A 19,380-nucleotide genomic window follows, 5' to 3' on the forward strand; every position below is an offset into this window, starting at 1 on the left:
ACTTTTGTCATCAACGGGGTTTCCACCTTTGACCGTCAATTTTTCTAGCCGTGTTTGGATGAATGGATGAAAACATTTGCACAAAAAGACGAATGCATGCATGAAGTACTAAACAAAGTTTATTTGCAAAACCTTTTTAGGAATGAGTGTAACTTTTCGAGACGAATCTAATGAGCCAAGTTTCATCATTATTGGCTACAGTGATGCTACAGTAACCGCGCTCAATCATCCTCTAATCATGCGGTCAAAGACCTCGTTAGCTAGAGCAACTGCTACAGTACCACAGTTGTGGAAATAATTTTGTAATTAGACTTTATTTAATACCCCTAATTAGTAGTCAAAGTATCGTTTCTCTCTCATCAAAATTTTTCCACACTCCAACCAAACAGTGCTAACATATCCGTGGAGAGAAGTTGCCCTAACTTTGTGCCCCGAGCCTCAGGCCCCGCGCGCCTCCTTACGCAGCATCCGCTCCTTTCCCCTCCGACCCGCCGCCGGCACCCCCTCCGCGCCCGCCGGTGAAGTCCTGCCGCTCCTCCGCGCGCATTCTCTCTCCCCCGCCTCATCATCTACCAGAGGCGGCCAGCTCGGTGGGGATTGCGCGATGGATGGATACGGAGAGGCGGCCACGGCGGCCATGGAGGTGGAGGCCGAGGCCAGTCCGTGCGCGGGGCTCTTCTCTCCTGAGACGTCGGATTCCCCATCTCGAAACCCTGATGGAAGCGTGACCTCGAGGCGGCTCGCCCTCAAGAACAGAATCCAGACCAATTTCGGAGATGATTATGTCTTCCAAATTGCTTCTTGGTAAGAACCCTGTGCTCCCCCTTACCCTTTTCGTTTTGTGGTGTTAGAATGGATAAGGTGGGTTCATATGATCCAATGTGGTCCATTGAAGGTTGCAAATAGACGTAAGATCTCCAATTTCGTCCTTATTCTGATATATATCAGGCCCTCCCTGGATTGCAACAGGGTGTTTCTGATGACTATTTTGTTATGTGGTCGTAACCACCCGCTCCTATTTTCATTAATGTCTTGTAGTGTAAAACTTCTGTGCTTCCAGTACTTATGCTGTTGTGCTTTTTTGCTTCTGTTGGATAATCTGATAACAAGCCAGGAGATCTCAACACTCGCAGTTTCCTTGTCATCAAATGCGCTGAAGTTTTATTCTCCAGCAACTGGACAATATCTGGGGAAATGTAAAGGACATGAAGGAACTATTCATGAAATCTCCTTCTCAGTTCCATCATCACCACAAGTAATCTGTTCTTGTTCTTCTGATGGAACTGTCAGAGCGTGGGATACAAGAAACTTTAAGCAGGTATTTCCTACTAGTACTTAATGTCTGTTAGTATTCTTGTCAGTATTTCAATTATTTGTTAGCAAAATCACAAAGTTAAAAAAATGAGGGCAAAATCACAGGTGGCTTCAAAATAGAGGCACAAACACAAAAGCCCCATCTTTTTTATTATAAATACAGAGAAAATGGAAATAGTAGATATTTCTGTTTTGTTGATCTCTTATGTTCAGAAAATTGTTATAATGGTGCCATGTTGATGGACTGCTACTTAAAGCCGTCAGGTGCCATGACTATTTGTTAGGTTGTACATATGGACAAGATTGTCTGGATGTAATTTCTTTTGTTTGCTGTGTAATTCTTATACTCAACAAAGTCATGTTTTTTTTCATAAAAAAAAACTCGTCCGGTGGGGGAAAGACCACCTCCATGGCATTGCGCTAAGAACAAATCTCAGCCAAGCCAGCTGAGAAAACCCCCGAACCTCAGGTTCACCCTATAGGGCCGCAATGTAACCTGGGCCGACCACGACCTACTGGGTTAGCGACCACTGCAACTACCCCCTGGTAGTAGGGCCCAAACCAACCACAGATACCACAGGCCGGCGGCCTACCACTATCTTTTGGGTTGCCTGCTAGGGTTTTTTTCTCCACCACCAGGATTTGAACCCTTGTTGGTGTCTTCCTCAACTAGGAAGCTTACCACTACACTACATGACTGTTGGCATGTTTTCAACATTAACATTTACGCACGTTCTAAGTTCAACCACTCACTATTCTCTAAATGTTTAACCAGATCTCTCTGCTAAGAGGAGGCGCATCGCAAGAAATGTTTACCTTCTCCTTTGGTGGATCAAGTGGTAACCTACTTGCTGCTGGCTCTAATGCCCAGGTAACTGAGTAATACATATTCACTGATTAGATAATATTTACTAGCTTAGGTTTTTCTTATATTTATCATCCTATACCTGCACTTTTTTATGTTTCTATAAAAAATATACAGACTTTTACCTTATAGGTCAAACCAGTACAAAAAATTCAAAAGAAATTGTTGATGTACTTCTGAAACTCCTCTTTTTAATATGAATCCCAAGTTCAATTACATTCGGCATATAAGGTAACCATGATGAGAACTTTTGTCGAAATGTTAAATTATAGAAAGAAAAAGGAAAATTGCACAGCCAACATATCTTTTTCTACCAAACTTTTGAAAATTTAGATTTTAAATATTAGAGGTTGAGACAACTCGCTGATGATTACATCTCTGAGGCTTTTCTTTTGATTTTCTTATATTGATTGTACAAAAAAAGAAGGTGCATATATGCACAAAATGATTCTTATGCACTATATGTTTAGTTGATCCTATTTGTACATCTTTTTTGGACAAAATTTAGAAATTAATTGGGGCCTTAATAAGAATGGCAGTAATTTTTTTTCTTCTGTTTCCTTTGATGTCAATGAAAAACTCTTTTCTTGCATTTTCGTAAGAGTTAATCACCATATCACTGATATGTTTCCCTAAGATTGGTGACCCCTATGTGTAAAGCCTTGTAATTGATCTCTGTTTTATCTCAATAGGTCTAATCTATATGTGGAGCTTTTTTTAAATTCTTCTTATGTGCAATCTAAGTTAGTCTTTTGGGTTCTCACACCAAGCTACACATTTTTGCTGTGAGAATCCCATATTTCCAGTGTTGCTAACCTTATGTTATTAAAGATCGTAAGCTTCAGGAATCTTCTGCTTATAAACATATCCGAGCATGCAAACATGGTAGTTTGAAGTATGCACGTTAGTTCGCATGGTGACCTGCATGTTAGTTGACATGGAGAAATTGTTATTTGATTAGCTGTACTGGATCTCATTCTAATCACTTCATTGTAGGTTCTATTGTGGGATTGGAGAAATTCAAAACAAGTTGCATGCTTAGAGGAAAGCCACATGGATGATGTGACACAAGTATGTATGACACTATGTTGACTAACTTTATTTGCATTTTTTTATTGTGAAATATTTGTAAAATTTTATCTCAAACCAAAGAACTAGTCCCACCATCCCAAATCATTTGTGGTTTGGCTTTTCTAGATACATAGATTTTGCTATGCATCTTACAAAAGCCAAAACGACTAATAATTTGGGGCGGAGGGAGTATATCATAGTGTGTCTACTTGTTTTAAATAATGCAGTTTCCTTAAGAATTTTGTTTCTTGTCCTAAGAACTGTTGGTATATGATACTAATAATTAATGTAATGCTGCGCTGAATCTTTTCTTCGTAGAGCATGTCACATATTTGACGAAAGCTTAGTTCCAGGCTAATCATTTTATACTAATATATAACAAATAATATAGTACTGTTATTTGGAAATCTTGTGTCCTTTTTGTGGTGTTGCTATTGAATGATTGTTTTTTTAGAAAGAGTTGATCAGTTCAGAATTGACATGATCTGGTTTTCTTAAATGCATTCTGGATGTTACTAGAATGCATCAACATCAACAAAGCCTTTTAATCCCAAGCAAGTTGGGGTAGGCTAGAGTTGAAACCCAACAAAGACCATTATTCATGGTTCTGGCACGCATAAGATGTTAAAATCCTAGGATATATTTGGGCTGTTTCAGTAACAGACTGTTGCTGTCCCGAACAATATGATACTGTTGATGGCAAAGGTCGGCTGACTGGTTGGACATGTGTGAAATTATATTGTATCTTGTTTAATCCCTACACCTTTCCTTTGTTTTGGAAAATACCACTTGACTTCCAAACCTTTTGTTCACTTTTTACTCTCCAACAATGTAAACCGGAGTTAGTTACTATCCCTTTGACAGTTTTTCTCGCACTTGAAATAGTTTGATGACGTGGAATGACAGTTAACATTACATATTAAGGTCAGCAAATAAAGAAGACGATTGCCCTCCTCTAATTTCTTTCGATAACCACTAATTTGCCACTGGGGATCTCCGCACCTTTCCCACCATGCACCACTGGCCCAGTACAACATTCCTGTCTGACTCCACTAGGTCTGATCATATCCTAGGATGCCATCGAGACAGAGTAGAACGACCAATAAGCAGCTCTCCCAAGCCATGTTTAGTTTCTGTTGTTCCAAGATGGCGTCTAGTCTCTTTCCAGCAATCCCAGCTTGCCCCACCTGAAAGAGATGTTTGTGTGGAATAATTGCTTGATTAATTGGGAGATACACAGATTACATATATAGGGCTGAGAATAGCTTGGGGCTAAAGGAAACCCCGAAACCAAATCTACTCAGGACTCTAACTAACCATATCTCTAGCTTGGGGCTAAAGGAAACCCCGAAACCAAATCTACTCAGGACTCTAACTAACCATATCTTCCTAACCAAACACAGGGCCGGCCGGCTTATACATGCCTAGCGCAGGACCCACACACAAGTATATACAGAATCTGTCTAACACGCCCCCGCAGTCAAATCGTCGGGTGACCGAACATTAAGACTGGACCTAAACTCCGTGAAGACGGATGAAGTCAACCCTTTGGTGAAGATGTCGGCGAACTGAGATGTCGTCGGGACATGAAGAACACGCACATCACCAAGTGCAACACGCTCCCGAACGAAATGAAGATCGATCTCCACATGTTTGGTGCGTTGATGCTGAACGGGATTGGAGGACATATAGACAGCACTGATGTTGTCGCAGTACACCAAGGTTGTCTTGCGCAAAGGAGTGTGCAGCTCAGACAGGAGTTGGCGTAACCAGGTGGCTTCAGCAACTGCATTAGCGACAGCTCGATACTCAGCCTCTGCACTGGAGCGAGAAACAGTGTTCTGACGCTTGGACGACCAGGAGATCAGATTATCACCAAGGAAAACCGCATAGCCTGAGGTAGACTTGCGTGTATCTGGACAGCCAGCCCAATCAGCATCAGAGTAGACCACCAAATCTGACTGAGAAGAGGGGCGCAGGAACAAACCCATATGTAATGTGCCACGAATGTAACGCAGAATGCGCTTCAGAGCAGTGAGATGAGGCTCCCGGGGATCATGCATGTGAAGACAGACTTGCTGAACTGCATAAGGAATATCTGGCCTGGTGAAATTAAGATACTGGAGGGCACCAGCAAGACTGCGAAAATCCGTGGGATCTGAAACAGGAGCACCATCAGCTGACAACTTGGGATTCAGGTCTACAGGAGTCGCACAGGGCTTGCAATCTGCCATGCCAGCCCGCTCAAGGATCTCAATCATGTACTGCCGTTGAGATAGAAAGAGATCTGAACCCACTCGTTGAACCTGCATTCCAAGGAACTGATGAAGGGCGCCAAGATCCTTTAGTGAGAATTCTTGTTGGAGAGAGGTGATGGTGCGCCTCAGAAGATCAGCGGAGGAAGCCGTCAAGACAATATCATCAACATACAGCAAAAGATAGACCACATCTTCGCCACGATGGTAGATGAACAAAGAAGTGTCTGACTTAGCTTCGACAAAACCAAGCTGCAGAAGATGTGAAGCAAACCGACTGTACCATGCACGAGGCGCCTGCTTAAGACCATAAAGTGAGAGATTAAGCCGGCACACATAATCTGGATATGCGGAGTCCTCGAATCCAGAAGGCTGAGCGCAATAGACCGTCTCAGACAGATTGCCTTGCAAGAAAGCATTGTTGACATCAAGCTGATGAACAGGCCAGGAGCGTGACAGAGCCAGAGATAGAACCGTCCGAACTGTAGCAGGCTTGACCACCAGACTGAAGGTTTCAGCAAAATCAATTCCAGGATGCTGAGTGAATCCACGAAGTACCCAACGAGCTTTATAGCGCTCAAAAGATCCATCAGTCTTGAATTTATGCTTGAAAATCCACTTGCCGGTGACAACATTACACTGAGATGGTCGAGGAAGAAGATCCCATGTATTATTAGACAGGAGGGCAGAGTACTCAGCTTCCATTGCAGCACGCCAATTGGGATCAGCGAGGGCGGCACGATACGTCCGAGGAATCGGCGATAAGGGCGCCGCATGATACAAAGCCGGCAGGCGAATACCACGCTTGGCCCTAGTGACCATGGCATGCTGGTTGGTCATAGGGTTGACTCGGACGGCGCCACGAGGGAGGGGAGCAGCAGGTGTAGTCGTGACGGGCGCTGGAGCAGCAGGCTGAACCACGGGGCGCCGGGAGTACACCAAGCCAAAGCGTCCCAGTGGCTGTGCAGCATCAGGACCATTGGGGGAGGATGAAGCCGTGGGTGGCGACGGTGCATGGCGCAGCTGAACTCGGTGAAGAAGCCGTGCATGGCGCAACAGAGGGCGTCGTGGCCGCGCGTGGCGCAGCAGGGGGGGTCGAGGCCGCGCGTGGCGCAGCTGGTGCAGGGACCGCAGGTGGCGTAGGAGGTACATCGCTGGGAAGGGTAGCAACCATGCGGGACTGCATGTTGCTTACGGTAGTACCTATAGGCAGCAAATGCGGTGATGGTGGAAAAGGAACAACCACTGGATTAGTGAACTCGTCCAAAAAATCGAAATCCGCACGTGAGGGAGAGGGAGATGTTTCCGCAAAGGGAAAGGAAGTCTCCTCAAAAATCACATGGCGAGAGATGATGATCCAATTAGTATGACGGTCAAGACAGAGATAGCCCTTGTGGTGAGGAGAATAGCCAAGGAATACACACAAGGCAGAACGAGGAGCGAGTTTATTTGTGGCGGTGGCAGAAAGGTTAGGGTAGCACTTACACCCAATGACGCGCAGGCGGTCATATGACGGTGGTGTCCCAAAGAGGGAAAGATGTGGAGTAGAAAAATCGAGCGTCTTGGTGGGTAGAATATTCAGGAGATATGTAGCAGTGTTAAGTGCGGCAGCCCAAAACCTGGGGGGATGCTAGCCTGAAACAGAAGGGAGCGAATGACATTATTAATGGAACGAATAATGCGTTCAGCCTTACCATTCTGTGGTGAAGTATGGGGGCAGGACATGCGCAGACGAACGCCATTGGCGAGGAAGAAGATGTGCGAGCTGGAGTTATCAAACTCCCTGCCATTGTCACACTGAAGGCCCTGCACACTGGTGTTAAATTGTGTGCGCACATAGGAAAAGAAATCAGACAAGGTGGAGAAGGTGTCAGACTTAAGGCGGAGAGGGAAGGTCCATAAATAGTGAGAAAAATCATCAAGAATAACGAGATAATATTTATGACCCGAGACGCTAGTAACTGGCGAGGTCCAGAGATCACAATGTGTTAACTCAAAGGGGCGCGAGGCGCGGGATGATGACATATGAAAGGGAAGACGAACATGACGACCAAGTTGACACGCATGACAAATAGAGTTGCTAGCACTTTTATTACAGCGAATGGCGGAAGAGTGTGCTAATCTAGACAAAACTTCATGACCAGGGTGCCCGAGACGTTGATGCCAAAGCGAGGAGGTGCTAGATGCTAGGAGGGCGGATGCCGGAAGCTGCAACGGATAGAGAGGTCCGGAGCTATTACATCTGACGATCTCGTTCCGAGTGGGAAGATCCTTCACTGAGCAACCAAAGGGGTCAAATTCCACAGTGCAGTTATTGTCGATAGTTAATTGACGAACGGAAATAAGATTCTTAATAAGGTTAGGAGAAACCAAAACTTTATTAAGATGGAGGTTATGTGGAAGGACAGTACTGCCGGTGGAGACCACGGGAAGGAGATTCCCATTGCCAACGATGATAGATGAAGGAGAGTGACTAGAAGGAATAGTGGAGGTCGAGAGTATACCAGCATCGGAAGCCATATGAGTGGTAGCACCGGTATCAAAATACCAATCTTGTTGCGGCGGCTGTTGGAGCGACATGGTCTGGAATTGGGCTGCTAGGGCCTGCTGATCCCAGCCCGGAGACAGAGGCGCAGCAGGGGAGGGAACACCCCACTGGCCAGCCCATTGGCCAGGTGGGCTGGCGACGTAGGTCTGGTGTTGAGCTGGAGGAGCGGCCCGCGGAGGCATCGGGGCCCGTGGACCCGGCCACATGTAGATCGCGCCGGTCCACGGGTTGTAGAAGCTGGTGCCGGTCGGTGGAGCCGTCGCAAGGGAGGAGGAGCCGCCGCCAGATGCATTGCCGGAGGCGCCGCCAGCGGAGGAAACCCCGCCGCCGCCGCCTTTGTTGAAGCGCTTGCCGCGCTAGAAGCCACCGCCCCCGGAGTTGGACGCCGACTGCTGTGGCGTCTTTGGGGAGGAGTCCTGCTGCTGGGGTGGTCGAGGCGGCGCTGGGGTGGGTGGCTTGGATTCGCCAGAGCCGCCGGTGCTGGAGCCGGAGAGGGCGGTGAGGGCAGCGGCGGGGGGAGCTTTGGCCATGGTCAGCTCCTCGAGACGAAGGTCGTCGCGCACCTGGAGGAAGGGAGAGGGGTGCTACGGCGAAGATGAAGACCAAGGGTGCTGAAGCGCTCATTGAGCCCACGGATGATGTTGAGGACGAGCGTCTCCTCGGAGATCGGTTGGCCGAGGTCCCGAAGATCTTCCGCCATGCGTTTGAAGCGGCGGCAGTAGTCGATGACGGAGAGATCGCCTTGGGAAAAGGCCCGGAACTCTTGGTCGGCGTAGAGAGCTCGAGTGGTACGGTTCCCAAGGAATTGGGACTCGATGGCGAGCCAGATCGCACGAGCGGAGGCGCCGCGCTCGGAGACAGAGTCTGCGAGATCGTCGGAGATGGCGCCGAGCAGCCAGGTGCGGACGACACAATTCATCCGCACCCAGGAAGGAGAAGCAGGGGCGGCGGCGTCGGAGAGAACATGGTGTTCCAGCGAGTACTTTCCGAGGACGTCAAGGAAGGACTCCTTCCAGCGGGCGTAGAAGGTGGAGTTGACATCCAGGAGCAGCGGGACGAGAGTCCGGATGTTCTGGACAGAGACAGCTTGCCCATGGAGATTGAGGAGGACGGCGGCCTCCTGTTGGAGAAGAGCGGCCTGGAGGTCGATGTCGTCTTCGCCATGGTGGAAGGCGTCGGCGTCATCTTCCTTGGAGGCCGCGGCCGCGGCACGTTCGGTAGCATCGCGCTCCTGCGCGGCACGGAGACGAGCGGCGGCGGCGTCGAGATCGGCCTGAGCGGAGGCGGCCTCCCGCTCAGCTTCCTCGGCGCGGGCCAGAGCAGCAGCTCGGGCTGCCTCGGCTGCGCGTGCTTCCTCGTCGCGTGCAGCGTCAGCGTCGGCAGCAGGTTTGGCGGCGTCATCGTCGCCAGAAGTCATGGCGCTAGGCCGGGCGGGCGCGCAAAGTGCAGCGCCGGCGGGCAGCGCAGAGGCGCGCTAGGAGCAGCGCCGGTGAGGTGGGGCGCGCGTACAGCGGCGCCAGCAGCGGAAGTCGAAAACCTAGTCTCGTGATACCATGAAAGAGATGTAATTTGTGTGGAATAATTGCTTGATTAATTGGGAGATACACAGGTTACATATATAGGGCTGAGAATAGCTTGGAGCTAAAGGAAACCCCGAAACCAAATCTACTCAGGACTCTAACTAACCATATCTCTAGCTTGGGGCTAAAGGAAACCCCGAAACCAAATCTACTCAAGACTCTAACTAACCATATCTCCCTAACCAAACACAGGGCCGGCCGGCTTATACATGCTTAGCGCAGGACCCACACACAAGTATATACAGAATCTGTCTAACACCACCATCCACTAATACACCTGTCAGCTTATTGAGAACAGGTTGCAGCCTGCTGTGTATGTATTGCCATGTGGATTTTCAAATGTGCCAAATAAGGATGCTTCAATGAAAAGGAATGCCTTTTTTTATTTGGACCAAGGATACAAGGAGCAGAATGGTTGCATAGCAATAAAGTTCTGCAAACCAGATAAGTTGACCACGGAGATTCAGGTGAACAAGTAGACTAATGATTATAGAATGAGCATATATTCAGTGGACCCTTGTGTCAGGGGCTGGTAGTGGGTTGGGTCTCAAAGCACAAGTTAAGACCTGAATTAAGGGGGCGGCATCCCCATGTAGACCTGATCATAGTCAGGGCTGGGCTGGGCTGGGCCCGGGTCAGGCCAACCGAAACCTGATGGTTTTTTTTATCTGGCCCGTGCCTGACCCGACAGCCCGCCTGATTCACGGCCCGGGCTGACCCGAAGGCCCGACGCTAACAGATAAGATGTGTACAGAATTCAATCAACATTGTATACTCAGTAGTACATACGCAATCCGTTCATAGATTTCTAGAAAAGATCAAAAGACGAGCACAATCTAAGTAGCACAAGCCGGAATTATGCAGGCAAATTCTCGGTGACTTCCATCTGGCCATCTGCACTAGCATGCATAGTAGCACAAACATGTGAGCTCTGCACAGCAAGAAAGAGACGACAAATGAGTATGTCCAGTAAAGAATGGGAGACACAGTCGGAGCAGGGAGAAGTACCTAATCCGCAGCCGCTGGTGATGTGGAGTACGAGCCACCGGCAGTTGGTGGAGGAGGCCTGGTGAGATCTGGGGTCGCCGGCTGCCTGGCAGCTAGGGGAAGAGGAGATGGGAAGGAGAGTACGTAGATGAGGGGATGATTAGGGTTAAAGTGCGCAATATATATGTTGCTTGGGTTTGTTGGGCTGGGCCGCAATGTGCAAGATGCAGACCTAGTTGGTTGTTGGGTTTGGTGGGAAGGTGGCACGGGCTTTATGCTCGGGCCGTCAGGTCGTCCCATGGGCTAAAATTTAGGCTCGCGCCTGACCTGATTTTTACTTTGAGTCAAGAATGACGGCCCGAGCCCGCCCGATCTGCTGTTCGGGTCGGTTCGGGTTGGGTTTTTTCGGGTAGTTTGGGCGGCCCATGATCAGGTATACATGTATGACTGTATGAGGGGTCCAGCTTTCATGACCTTTCTTGGCCACGCCCTGGTTGAGCTCTTCTTAGTGAAATACCGTGGGGAAGGGTTTCCCCCACCGGCTGAGTGTTTTGTTTTATTGATTAGAGATATCACCCTGAAAGTCCGCGAAGGTTTTCTTTTCTTTGGAGAAGATGAGAAAGCATGCTATAAACTGAAAACATCAGAAGTCTGGAGCAATTTCCTGGGAATGAAATTAAACCTAAGGTGGCAAAGACATTGAAGTACTGGCATTGATTTGTCTGATGTAACAGGGTCGTCTCCTATTTTATTTTTAACTACCATAGTGTGACCCAGCTGCTGGCAGAACAAGTGGCACAACACCTCAATGGAGGATCAGAGGTTCTACTGACAGCACATCTTTTTCTGGAAGAAGGAAAGAAGGGTAAAAAGGAAAAGGGTTTCCTCTTTACTACTAGCTGATTCAGTGGCCAGGTCATTCATGGGCATAATACCAGAATGGTTTAGGGAATGTGTTTGGGGTTGAGGTTGTTTAGATTGTTGGAGAGTAGGATTCGCACAGTTGAAGTTGAGTGTGTTTTTTTAAAAAAAAATTTGGCAAGACTCAACATTTCATGGAAGCCAAGATGGTGTCGTTGCTTATTTTTACAATGTGATGTCATATAATCTGTATGTTCTCCCACTGCATAGAAAGTCATAGTTGCTTTGGCCCCTTTAGAACCAGATACTTCATCAATGTGCAATTGTGTTTATTTCTTCTTTTTTTGCATTGGCTCAATTCATCTCTGCCTTAGGGTTCAACTTCTGGACTGAATAATTATTTATCTATGTTGTTCTGATTTATTACTTTTTGTTGGACAGGTCAAATTTGCACCAAATCAACAGAGCAAACTCATTTCTGCAGCAGTGGATGGATTAGTATGTGTTTTTGACACTGATGGCGACATTGATGAGGACAATCATCTGCTATCTGTATGTCATAGACTCGTATTGCTCCTGTTGTCTCTTTAATTCTTTGTCATCTTTTAACTTGCCAAAAAGTTATGGGGTGTTCAATCTGCTGTACTTGTTAGTGACCTACTGACCTATTCCATAGAGCTTCAAGTTACGTTCCTTTTAGTTCTCTATAGCAGTGTTAACATTGGTGAACTTGTATAGTAGTCCTGTTATTGTTAAGCTACATAATCCTATATAGCGGGTGTACTTATTTTGTTGGTTGACAAGTAAAATTTTGTCAAATAACATACTATAACTCATGTTCTGTACAAGGTTACGCTCTTGTATTTTCTTTACTTGTTCTGACAGTTTTTTCCACAATTTGTATCAATTTCTGATGTTTGCTATCTGATAACTAATCCCCCCATAGGTTATGAATGCAGAAACATCTGTTGCCAAAGTGGGGTTTTTTGGGAATATGTATCAGAAGCTTTGGTGTTTGACCCATATTGAGACATTGAGGTACCTTCTTTGGATTTTGTGCATGTTTTCATTATTGCGCCAGTTTTATCTCTCACCCCATTTGGCAGAGCTCCAGGTCTCAGCCCCACGTTAGATCTGTAGTTTGTAAAATAAAGTCTTTTGAATAATTCTTTTTAGTCTAAAATCGAAAAAAAAATGGTTCCCACAAACACTCTCGGTGCACCACCAGCTCTAGCTCCGTGAATTCTTGGAGCTTTGATTATCCAGACACCTAGAGCTGTGCCAAAAAGACCATCTAATATATACACTTGTTAGAAACATTAGTTTTGAGCTTTCTGCCCTTTACCACAATATAATTAGGATAGGAAGCATCCCTATCTGTTTAGACGTTCAAATAATCAAGTACAAAAGCTTGAACAATTATGTTGTGCAGCGTTTGGGACTGGAATGACGGGTCTAGAGAGTTGAATATAGAAGATGCTCGCTCCTTGGCCACTGATAAGTGGAACCTTGACCATGTGAGTATCCACTAGAACCAGTACTGCATGCATTTATTTGTACATTTATGTTATTCAGCCTTGTAGGGAGCTTTGATGTATGCTGATGATATAGATTCTTAGAAAGAATTGTCAGTAGTGAGATTCTATCAACTTTTGTGCTACTTTTTCTCTTGATTCTTTTGGTTTATGGTATGTAATGAAAAAGGCATCCAAACTTAGTTTGATTCTTAGTCCGGCTGAACCTGTCTAGTAGGTTGTATTTTTCCTTTAGATATCTAGTGAAACCATCATCTTATCCATCAATTCTTGTTTCCCTTTATTTTCGTACAACCCATACAAATTGCTATTTTGTTTCATCCGTCAAAGATTATGGTTGCCTATGACTCATTTCCCAAGGGCATAGTTAGCACCAAGGAAAAGCTTGTTTGCATGTTTACATTTGAAAATGTAGCAAAGACAATTAATCTTTTTTCCTCACCTTCTAGTATTTCTTTTCCCCCCTTTTCCTCAGTTTCTATTTTTTCTTTGTATGGCAGGTTGACTACTTTGTTGACTGTCATTACTCTCTGCCTGATGAACGGCTATGGTTGATTGCCGGCACAAGTGCAGGGACTCTAGGTTACTTCCCTGTAAGAAATGATCCTGCCGGAGCAATTGGTCCCGCCGAAGCTATCCTTGAAGGAGGCCATACAGGGGTTGTTAGGACCGTGTACCCTGCCGCAGGAACCCATGGCAGCCTTGGGCAAAATAGGGGCATCTTTGGATGGACAGGAGGTGAGGATGGCCGTCTCTGCTGCTGGCGATCCGACGAAATTGCAGAGACAAACAAGTCTTGGATCTCGAGTTCATTAGTCTCGAAGCTGCAAAAGAAAACCAAAAGCCGACATCAGCCATACTAGCCGCCAAGAACAAATCTGTGTAACATTTGCCGTTGAAAAGAGCAAGCCCTGTGTGTGTGCTGTGTGAGCATGCTTATCTTCATGCTTAAAGTTCTAGGTCATGATCAACATATTTGGTATATCCCCGTAGAACATTGTAACTGTTCTTTTTTTACACTAATGGTTGAGAATGCTACCGTAGTTCACGGGGACTAGTTATCAAATCCATCCAAGTTCATGGAAACTAGAGTACTGAAGCTTCAGAGCTTGGTAGCATTATCTAAATTGAGCTTGGTAAATGGTAACATTTGGGCCAGCTCAGCGATACTCGCGCGGACGTAGCATGTGCATATGGGATACCTTTGAACAGTAAGTCCATAGGAGATGCCTCTTTTGGGTCGCATGCTTTTTCTAGTTCATTCCAGTTTTCATCGGCTGGTGTACCAAGCGCGTGACCTGAAAAGGAAAACTACCAGGCCATTCTATTTGAATTCACCGTCCGTTGCATCTTATCAGTAATAAATATAATTATGAGAATTGCTCCGGTAATCCCTTCTCAAAATTTAGCATGAATTCCAAAGCAACTTTACTTATTTTATTTTGTGGTGTTATGGTACCTAGCTAATTATGCAGGTGGGAATCTAATAGTATTTTTTAGTCAGCTAATTAATTACGATAGTATGCTATTTTAGTTCATTCCTCCTTTACAATTATTTACACAGAATGTCATTTTTGTTCGTTTTATCAACTTTTTAGATTAACCTAATAACCTGAAATATATATAATTTGCACCCGAAGTCCTAGCCCAGCCCAACCCTTACCATTTGAACTCAATGTACCATGACTAGGCAATTGTTTGCGTTGCTACGGATATAGTTGGTATAAGTATTGATACATATTTGTGCTGGTATGTTAATTTGTAAGGACCTACATGATCGAGTTGTGGACAGAGAGAGTTAGTCCGATTCACATACGGGATGGATCAAGACCCACCTGTCAATAATATGAGACGGACCAAATCAAACGGATCAAAACCAAAAATTTTAGTGGAAACTTTACTCGATTTAGAATAGAAAACTAACGTATATACCCGTGCGTTGCAACGAGAATTATATTTTTAAAATTATGTTTATATCGGAGTAATGCATAATATTTTGTAGTACTTAGGAATCTATGTCTTAAAAACACAACAAAATGTTGTTAAAAAAAAAAGCTCAATCGTAATTTCGTATGAGGCGCCTACTTCCATCAGCTTGATAATTGGCTCGCGCAGTCTCAGCCGCCATAATCCAACTGAACCTTCCCCTTGGAAATAAAACCCGTCGGCGCATGCGGCTCCCAAAACCCTCGCTCACTTCTTCTCCACTCAATCGATCACGCAGCAGCTATCACAGCTTGCATTTATGGCGCCTATGGACTAAATCCATGAACTGACAACCCATTACCACAACATACATAATCAGGTTACAAGATAGTGGTAAAGTTTAGATACGGAGGCACAAAACATATATTGACTGGCACGCTGCACAGGCTCACATCATTTGGAAATCGCATGCAGGCCGGATCTACAAGATCAAATTGAGTTGGATTCCCGGACAGTCATCTACTGTTTTCTACTACTTCCGTTCCAAAATAAATGTAATTTAGGATAAGCATGCAAAGTTGCAAACCAATGCTAGATGTAAAATTACCAAAATGTCATTTGTCTTTTGTGGTGAGTGGATGAGGTGATAGTAGTTTTTCGTGAGAATGTTCCGAAAATTGAGGCAGGTCAAAGTTATTATTTTTTGTGGGACAAATTTAGATGGAAACTTTAATCGTTTTAGAAATAGCTATAGATATAAATTTGCCAATGATTAGATCGGAGAATTATATATACTAGCTAATATGCACGTGCCTTGCTACAGAAAATTATATAAATATATTAATTAGCATAGTACATATCGGTGGAGAATTTTAGTTTTTTATTTTCTATTTTACTAGCCAAATGCTAATTCTAAAACAGTCTCGAACCCTTAACTCAACAAGCGGTTACTCGGATTTCGATTAGAACTCCGATTGATGGCCTAAGGAAACAATCTTTGCTTTAGAAATAAGTAAAGATAAAGATTTGAGTTCCCTGATACCATCGCAACACAGATCGCGAGCATGTCGCCATGCCATGGCGAAGAACCTCGCGGCTTCCAACCAGTTCTCCCTATCCATACTTGAATCCGATCAGTACCAGATGCTTCTCTTCATTCTGATGGGTGATGTGATATTACGAGATTGGAATTCCGCAAATGGATAAAAAATCGAAACACATGGAAAAAAAAAACTTCAAACTGGTTGGGTGACCGGGCGCACGGCCTCCATTGTTTCTTAAGAGAACTACGGCAGGCAAGATGTCAGCCTAAACTTTTATTAGAAGATGTGGCAAACCACTCATTACATAGCAGAGAGGTACAACTGACAAAGAAGAACACGAAAACACAACTTGTACAATTTAAAAGACAATACATGATACTTTTTTTTTTGAACGCACACGACGTGTGCGTTTCTATTAATATAGCAGAAAAATACAAGACTATGACCCTGGGAGGCCATAATCAGGCAAAACAAAGAGAAATTAAAGAAAAACAACTAGCAACTAGCAGGTCGGATTGGGACATCGACACCACAACACACAAACAACCCCAGAAGGTTGGATTGGGGCAGCACCCACCGGAAACACTTCACGTCGCCAACGCTCGAGCACCAGAAACGCACCACCATCACCATGGCGAAGGCCCACAGAGGATAAACCATTGTCACCGCCAGCACCGTCGTTGCCGACGATGTCCCACACCGGACTAGCCACTGTTATACAGGGTTTGCTGCCGTGGTCCGCTGCAAGCTGTGTAGCTACCAGACCATCAAGTCTGCTTGTGCCTCCTCACGAAGTTGCCCTACACCAGACCAACACCCGCCGAGCAGGGCTGGCCGCCATAGGTCGCTGCAAGCTGTCAAATCGATACTCGAATAGCTGCCGCAAGCCATCCATCTGTTGCACAACGTCCACTAGATTTGATAGAACACTTTTGGAGCCCAAATCACCCAGTCGTCTCGTCAAGAAGCAGCAATGTCGCACGGGGCCTCCGGCAACCAAAAAGACCACCACCACACAAACACATCAGCAAGGCACCTCCGCCGGCCACCTCCTACCACGCCGCCCTCTGCCAACTTCGTGGTCTCCTCTAGCGCACGGTCCGGCCAAACCGTCGCCCTCAAATGCCAAGCAGAGGTCCTGCCCTCACAATACTGCGGCAATGTCCACTTCTTGGCCGCCATCCGCCACCACGTACCCCCACCCCTCAAGTCCAAGACTTGGTGTCCACCCACTGTACCACATGACCCATTGACCATGGTTGGGGTTTAGCACCGACACGGCCGACGCTATGCATGGCCGCTCGCCGCCAAACCAACAAGTGAAGGCTCCAACGCACTGCGAAGAAGGGGAACTCCAAAGACGGCGTCTTCAGGAAGAACATGACGCAAAGCTTCGCCAACGCCACCCGCCTGAGCTGGCAAGGTTTTCACCCCGAGAATCCACCATCGAAGCAAGGAGGGGTGCCTTGACAAAGTCCTCAGCAGGAATACGGCACCCAAGGCGTCGTCTTTGTCAGCTCAGCGTCCGCTGAGCAAGATTTCTCCCGGCACCCAACTGCCCGCAGCCGCCACAAGCCCAGTTCACTGCCAGCCATGGCCACCACCACTACCAACCTCGCCTCCCGGATTGCCTGTCGCCGTCACCACGCGGGCATTGCCGAGGGAGCCGAACACTGCTGCCAGGCGACCACCTCCGCTCCCTGCAAGCTCCGCAACCGCCTTTGCCGCGGCCGCCGCCGGGAGCACATGGCCAGGCCCGCCGCGCTGGAGCGAGGCCGGCAGACCGCCTCCCCAGCCAGGCTAGCCCAACCACGCCGGCACCCGCAGACATCGCGCAGCCTCTGGCGCTGCCAAGCCTCCTCCACTCACGGCGCCGTCGCACTGCCTCCACACGCACACCGGAGCCGCCCACTGCGCCGTCGCGCCGCCTCCAAGCACAGCCGGCACGCGCTGCGCAGCCGCGCCAGGAGCCGCCGCCAGTCGTCCATCGCGGGCGCCGATCCCGCGCCTTGTCGTCGCCCACGCGCCTTGGGAGCAGCCACCGCCGGTGGATCCGGCCGTGGGGACACCAGATCTACGCCCGTCAGCGCCGGATCTGGCCTCCCTCGCCGGTGCCGCCACGAGCTGCGCTCTGTCCGATACCGAAGCGGTCAGCCACCGGAACGCGAAGTGGAACAGGGGTGCCCCGCCGCCGCCGTCCTTGCGGGCCGCACGGACTTCCGCTGGCCCGCTCAGGCGGCGGCGCGGCGAATGGGAGGGAGGAGGGAGGGGGTGGCGGCTGCGGCGGCAGGCCCGCCCGGGTCGCCCCCGTGGGAGCGACGCGGGGGAGGGTGGGGGGTCGTTTGGAGATGTTGCCCGGCAATACATGATACGGGCCAAAGGATGACTACCGATCGTTGAAAAGAGTTGCCACCGATTAACATGCTTTCTAGACAAACCTCTGAGTTATCTTGATGATGCTGAGTGTGAATAATATGCAAACTTAGACATCCCATGTTCTTTTGCAATTGCACTTAAGTTACCATTGCTTTTGCTATATTTACTTCCCATGATTTATTTTGTGGTCAATATACTATTACACCTATGTGTATTGCTAGAAGTACATTCAAAATGGCAAATTTAGAAGATAGGTGCTCACTTCTTCACTAACATATATGAGCTATAATTTTCTATGTAAAAAAGTCTACAATTTTCAATTTCCATATTTTTTTCACACTTCTCTTATTGCATTGAAACTTTTTTTAAGCTCTCGTAGCAATGCGCATACACCTAGTAAAAAATAAAAGAAGCTAATGATTCTTAGCATGGCACCTACCTTTGCTCAAAGGGATTCCTCTGCAGCACTTCCTGTCACTAACGTGTGGGTTAGTGACCCAACTGCCGGGTGAAGTACTGCAGAGGATCCTCGCGCGATGCAAGGTCTTGCTTAGAGCAATAATGCTCCAAGGACAACCCTTGGTTTCAATTTATTTATTTATTTATATTATTGCGAAGACTCGTTCCGCTTAATAAAAACAAAGAGATGAAGATTGATTATTCTATACCTGACACACACGCACACACACCTCTGGAAGCGACCCTAAACGCACCACTTAAAGAAAGTTCAGCTTGGCTGTTGGAGTCCATGAGTCCAACAATGTGTTTCCAGCCGTGAAGCGTGTGGTTTCCGGCCGGCTTCCGGCTGCCGCAATCAATTGGTTTACACAGCATCGCCTCCGGTGATCCCCTTGGGAGAATGATGGTTGGACGGTCGGGACTCGGGAACACCTTGACAAAGAACAGAGAAAGCGTGATGAGTTTTTTTTTTGTTGTTGTTGTTTCTTACTATTTGTTCTATTTGGAAGAGTGCAAGTGTAACGGACACGTCGTCCATCACTCTTCTATGGGTGCAGGAA

The 19,380-nt window shown here is 46.9% G+C and overlaps 1 protein-coding gene across 2 annotated transcripts; it reads left to right on the top strand.

Moving 5' to 3' along the window:
• Positions 1-409: 409 nt before the first annotated feature.
• LOC120665839 (WD repeat-containing protein GTS1-like) lies at positions 410-14,261 on the top strand. 2 transcript variants are annotated; one of them, XM_039945519.1, is made up of 8 exons: positions 410-804; positions 1,111-1,318; positions 2,090-2,185; positions 3,176-3,250; positions 11,923-12,033; positions 12,428-12,519; positions 12,914-12,998; positions 13,517-14,261. In XM_039945519.1, exons 1-8 carry the CDS (start codon positions 605-607, stop codon positions 13,877-13,879), a joined length of 1,230 nt encoding a protein of 409 aa, XP_039801453.1. In that variant the 5' UTR covers positions 410-604; the 3' UTR covers positions 13,880-14,261. The 2 variants fall into 2 exon arrangements, with proteins under 2 accessions (XP_039801453.1, XP_039801454.1); XM_039945520.1 differs by having other exon boundaries at positions 417-804; positions 1,134-1,318.
• The last annotated feature ends 5,119 nt before the right edge of the window (positions 14,262-19,380 follow it).

The sequence above is a fragment of the Panicum virgatum genome, chromosome 3N (assembly GCF_016808335.1).
Source record: "Panicum virgatum strain AP13 chromosome 3N, P.virgatum_v5, whole genome shotgun sequence".
Lineage (NCBI taxonomy): Eukaryota > Viridiplantae > Streptophyta > Magnoliopsida > Poales > Poaceae > Panicum > Panicum virgatum.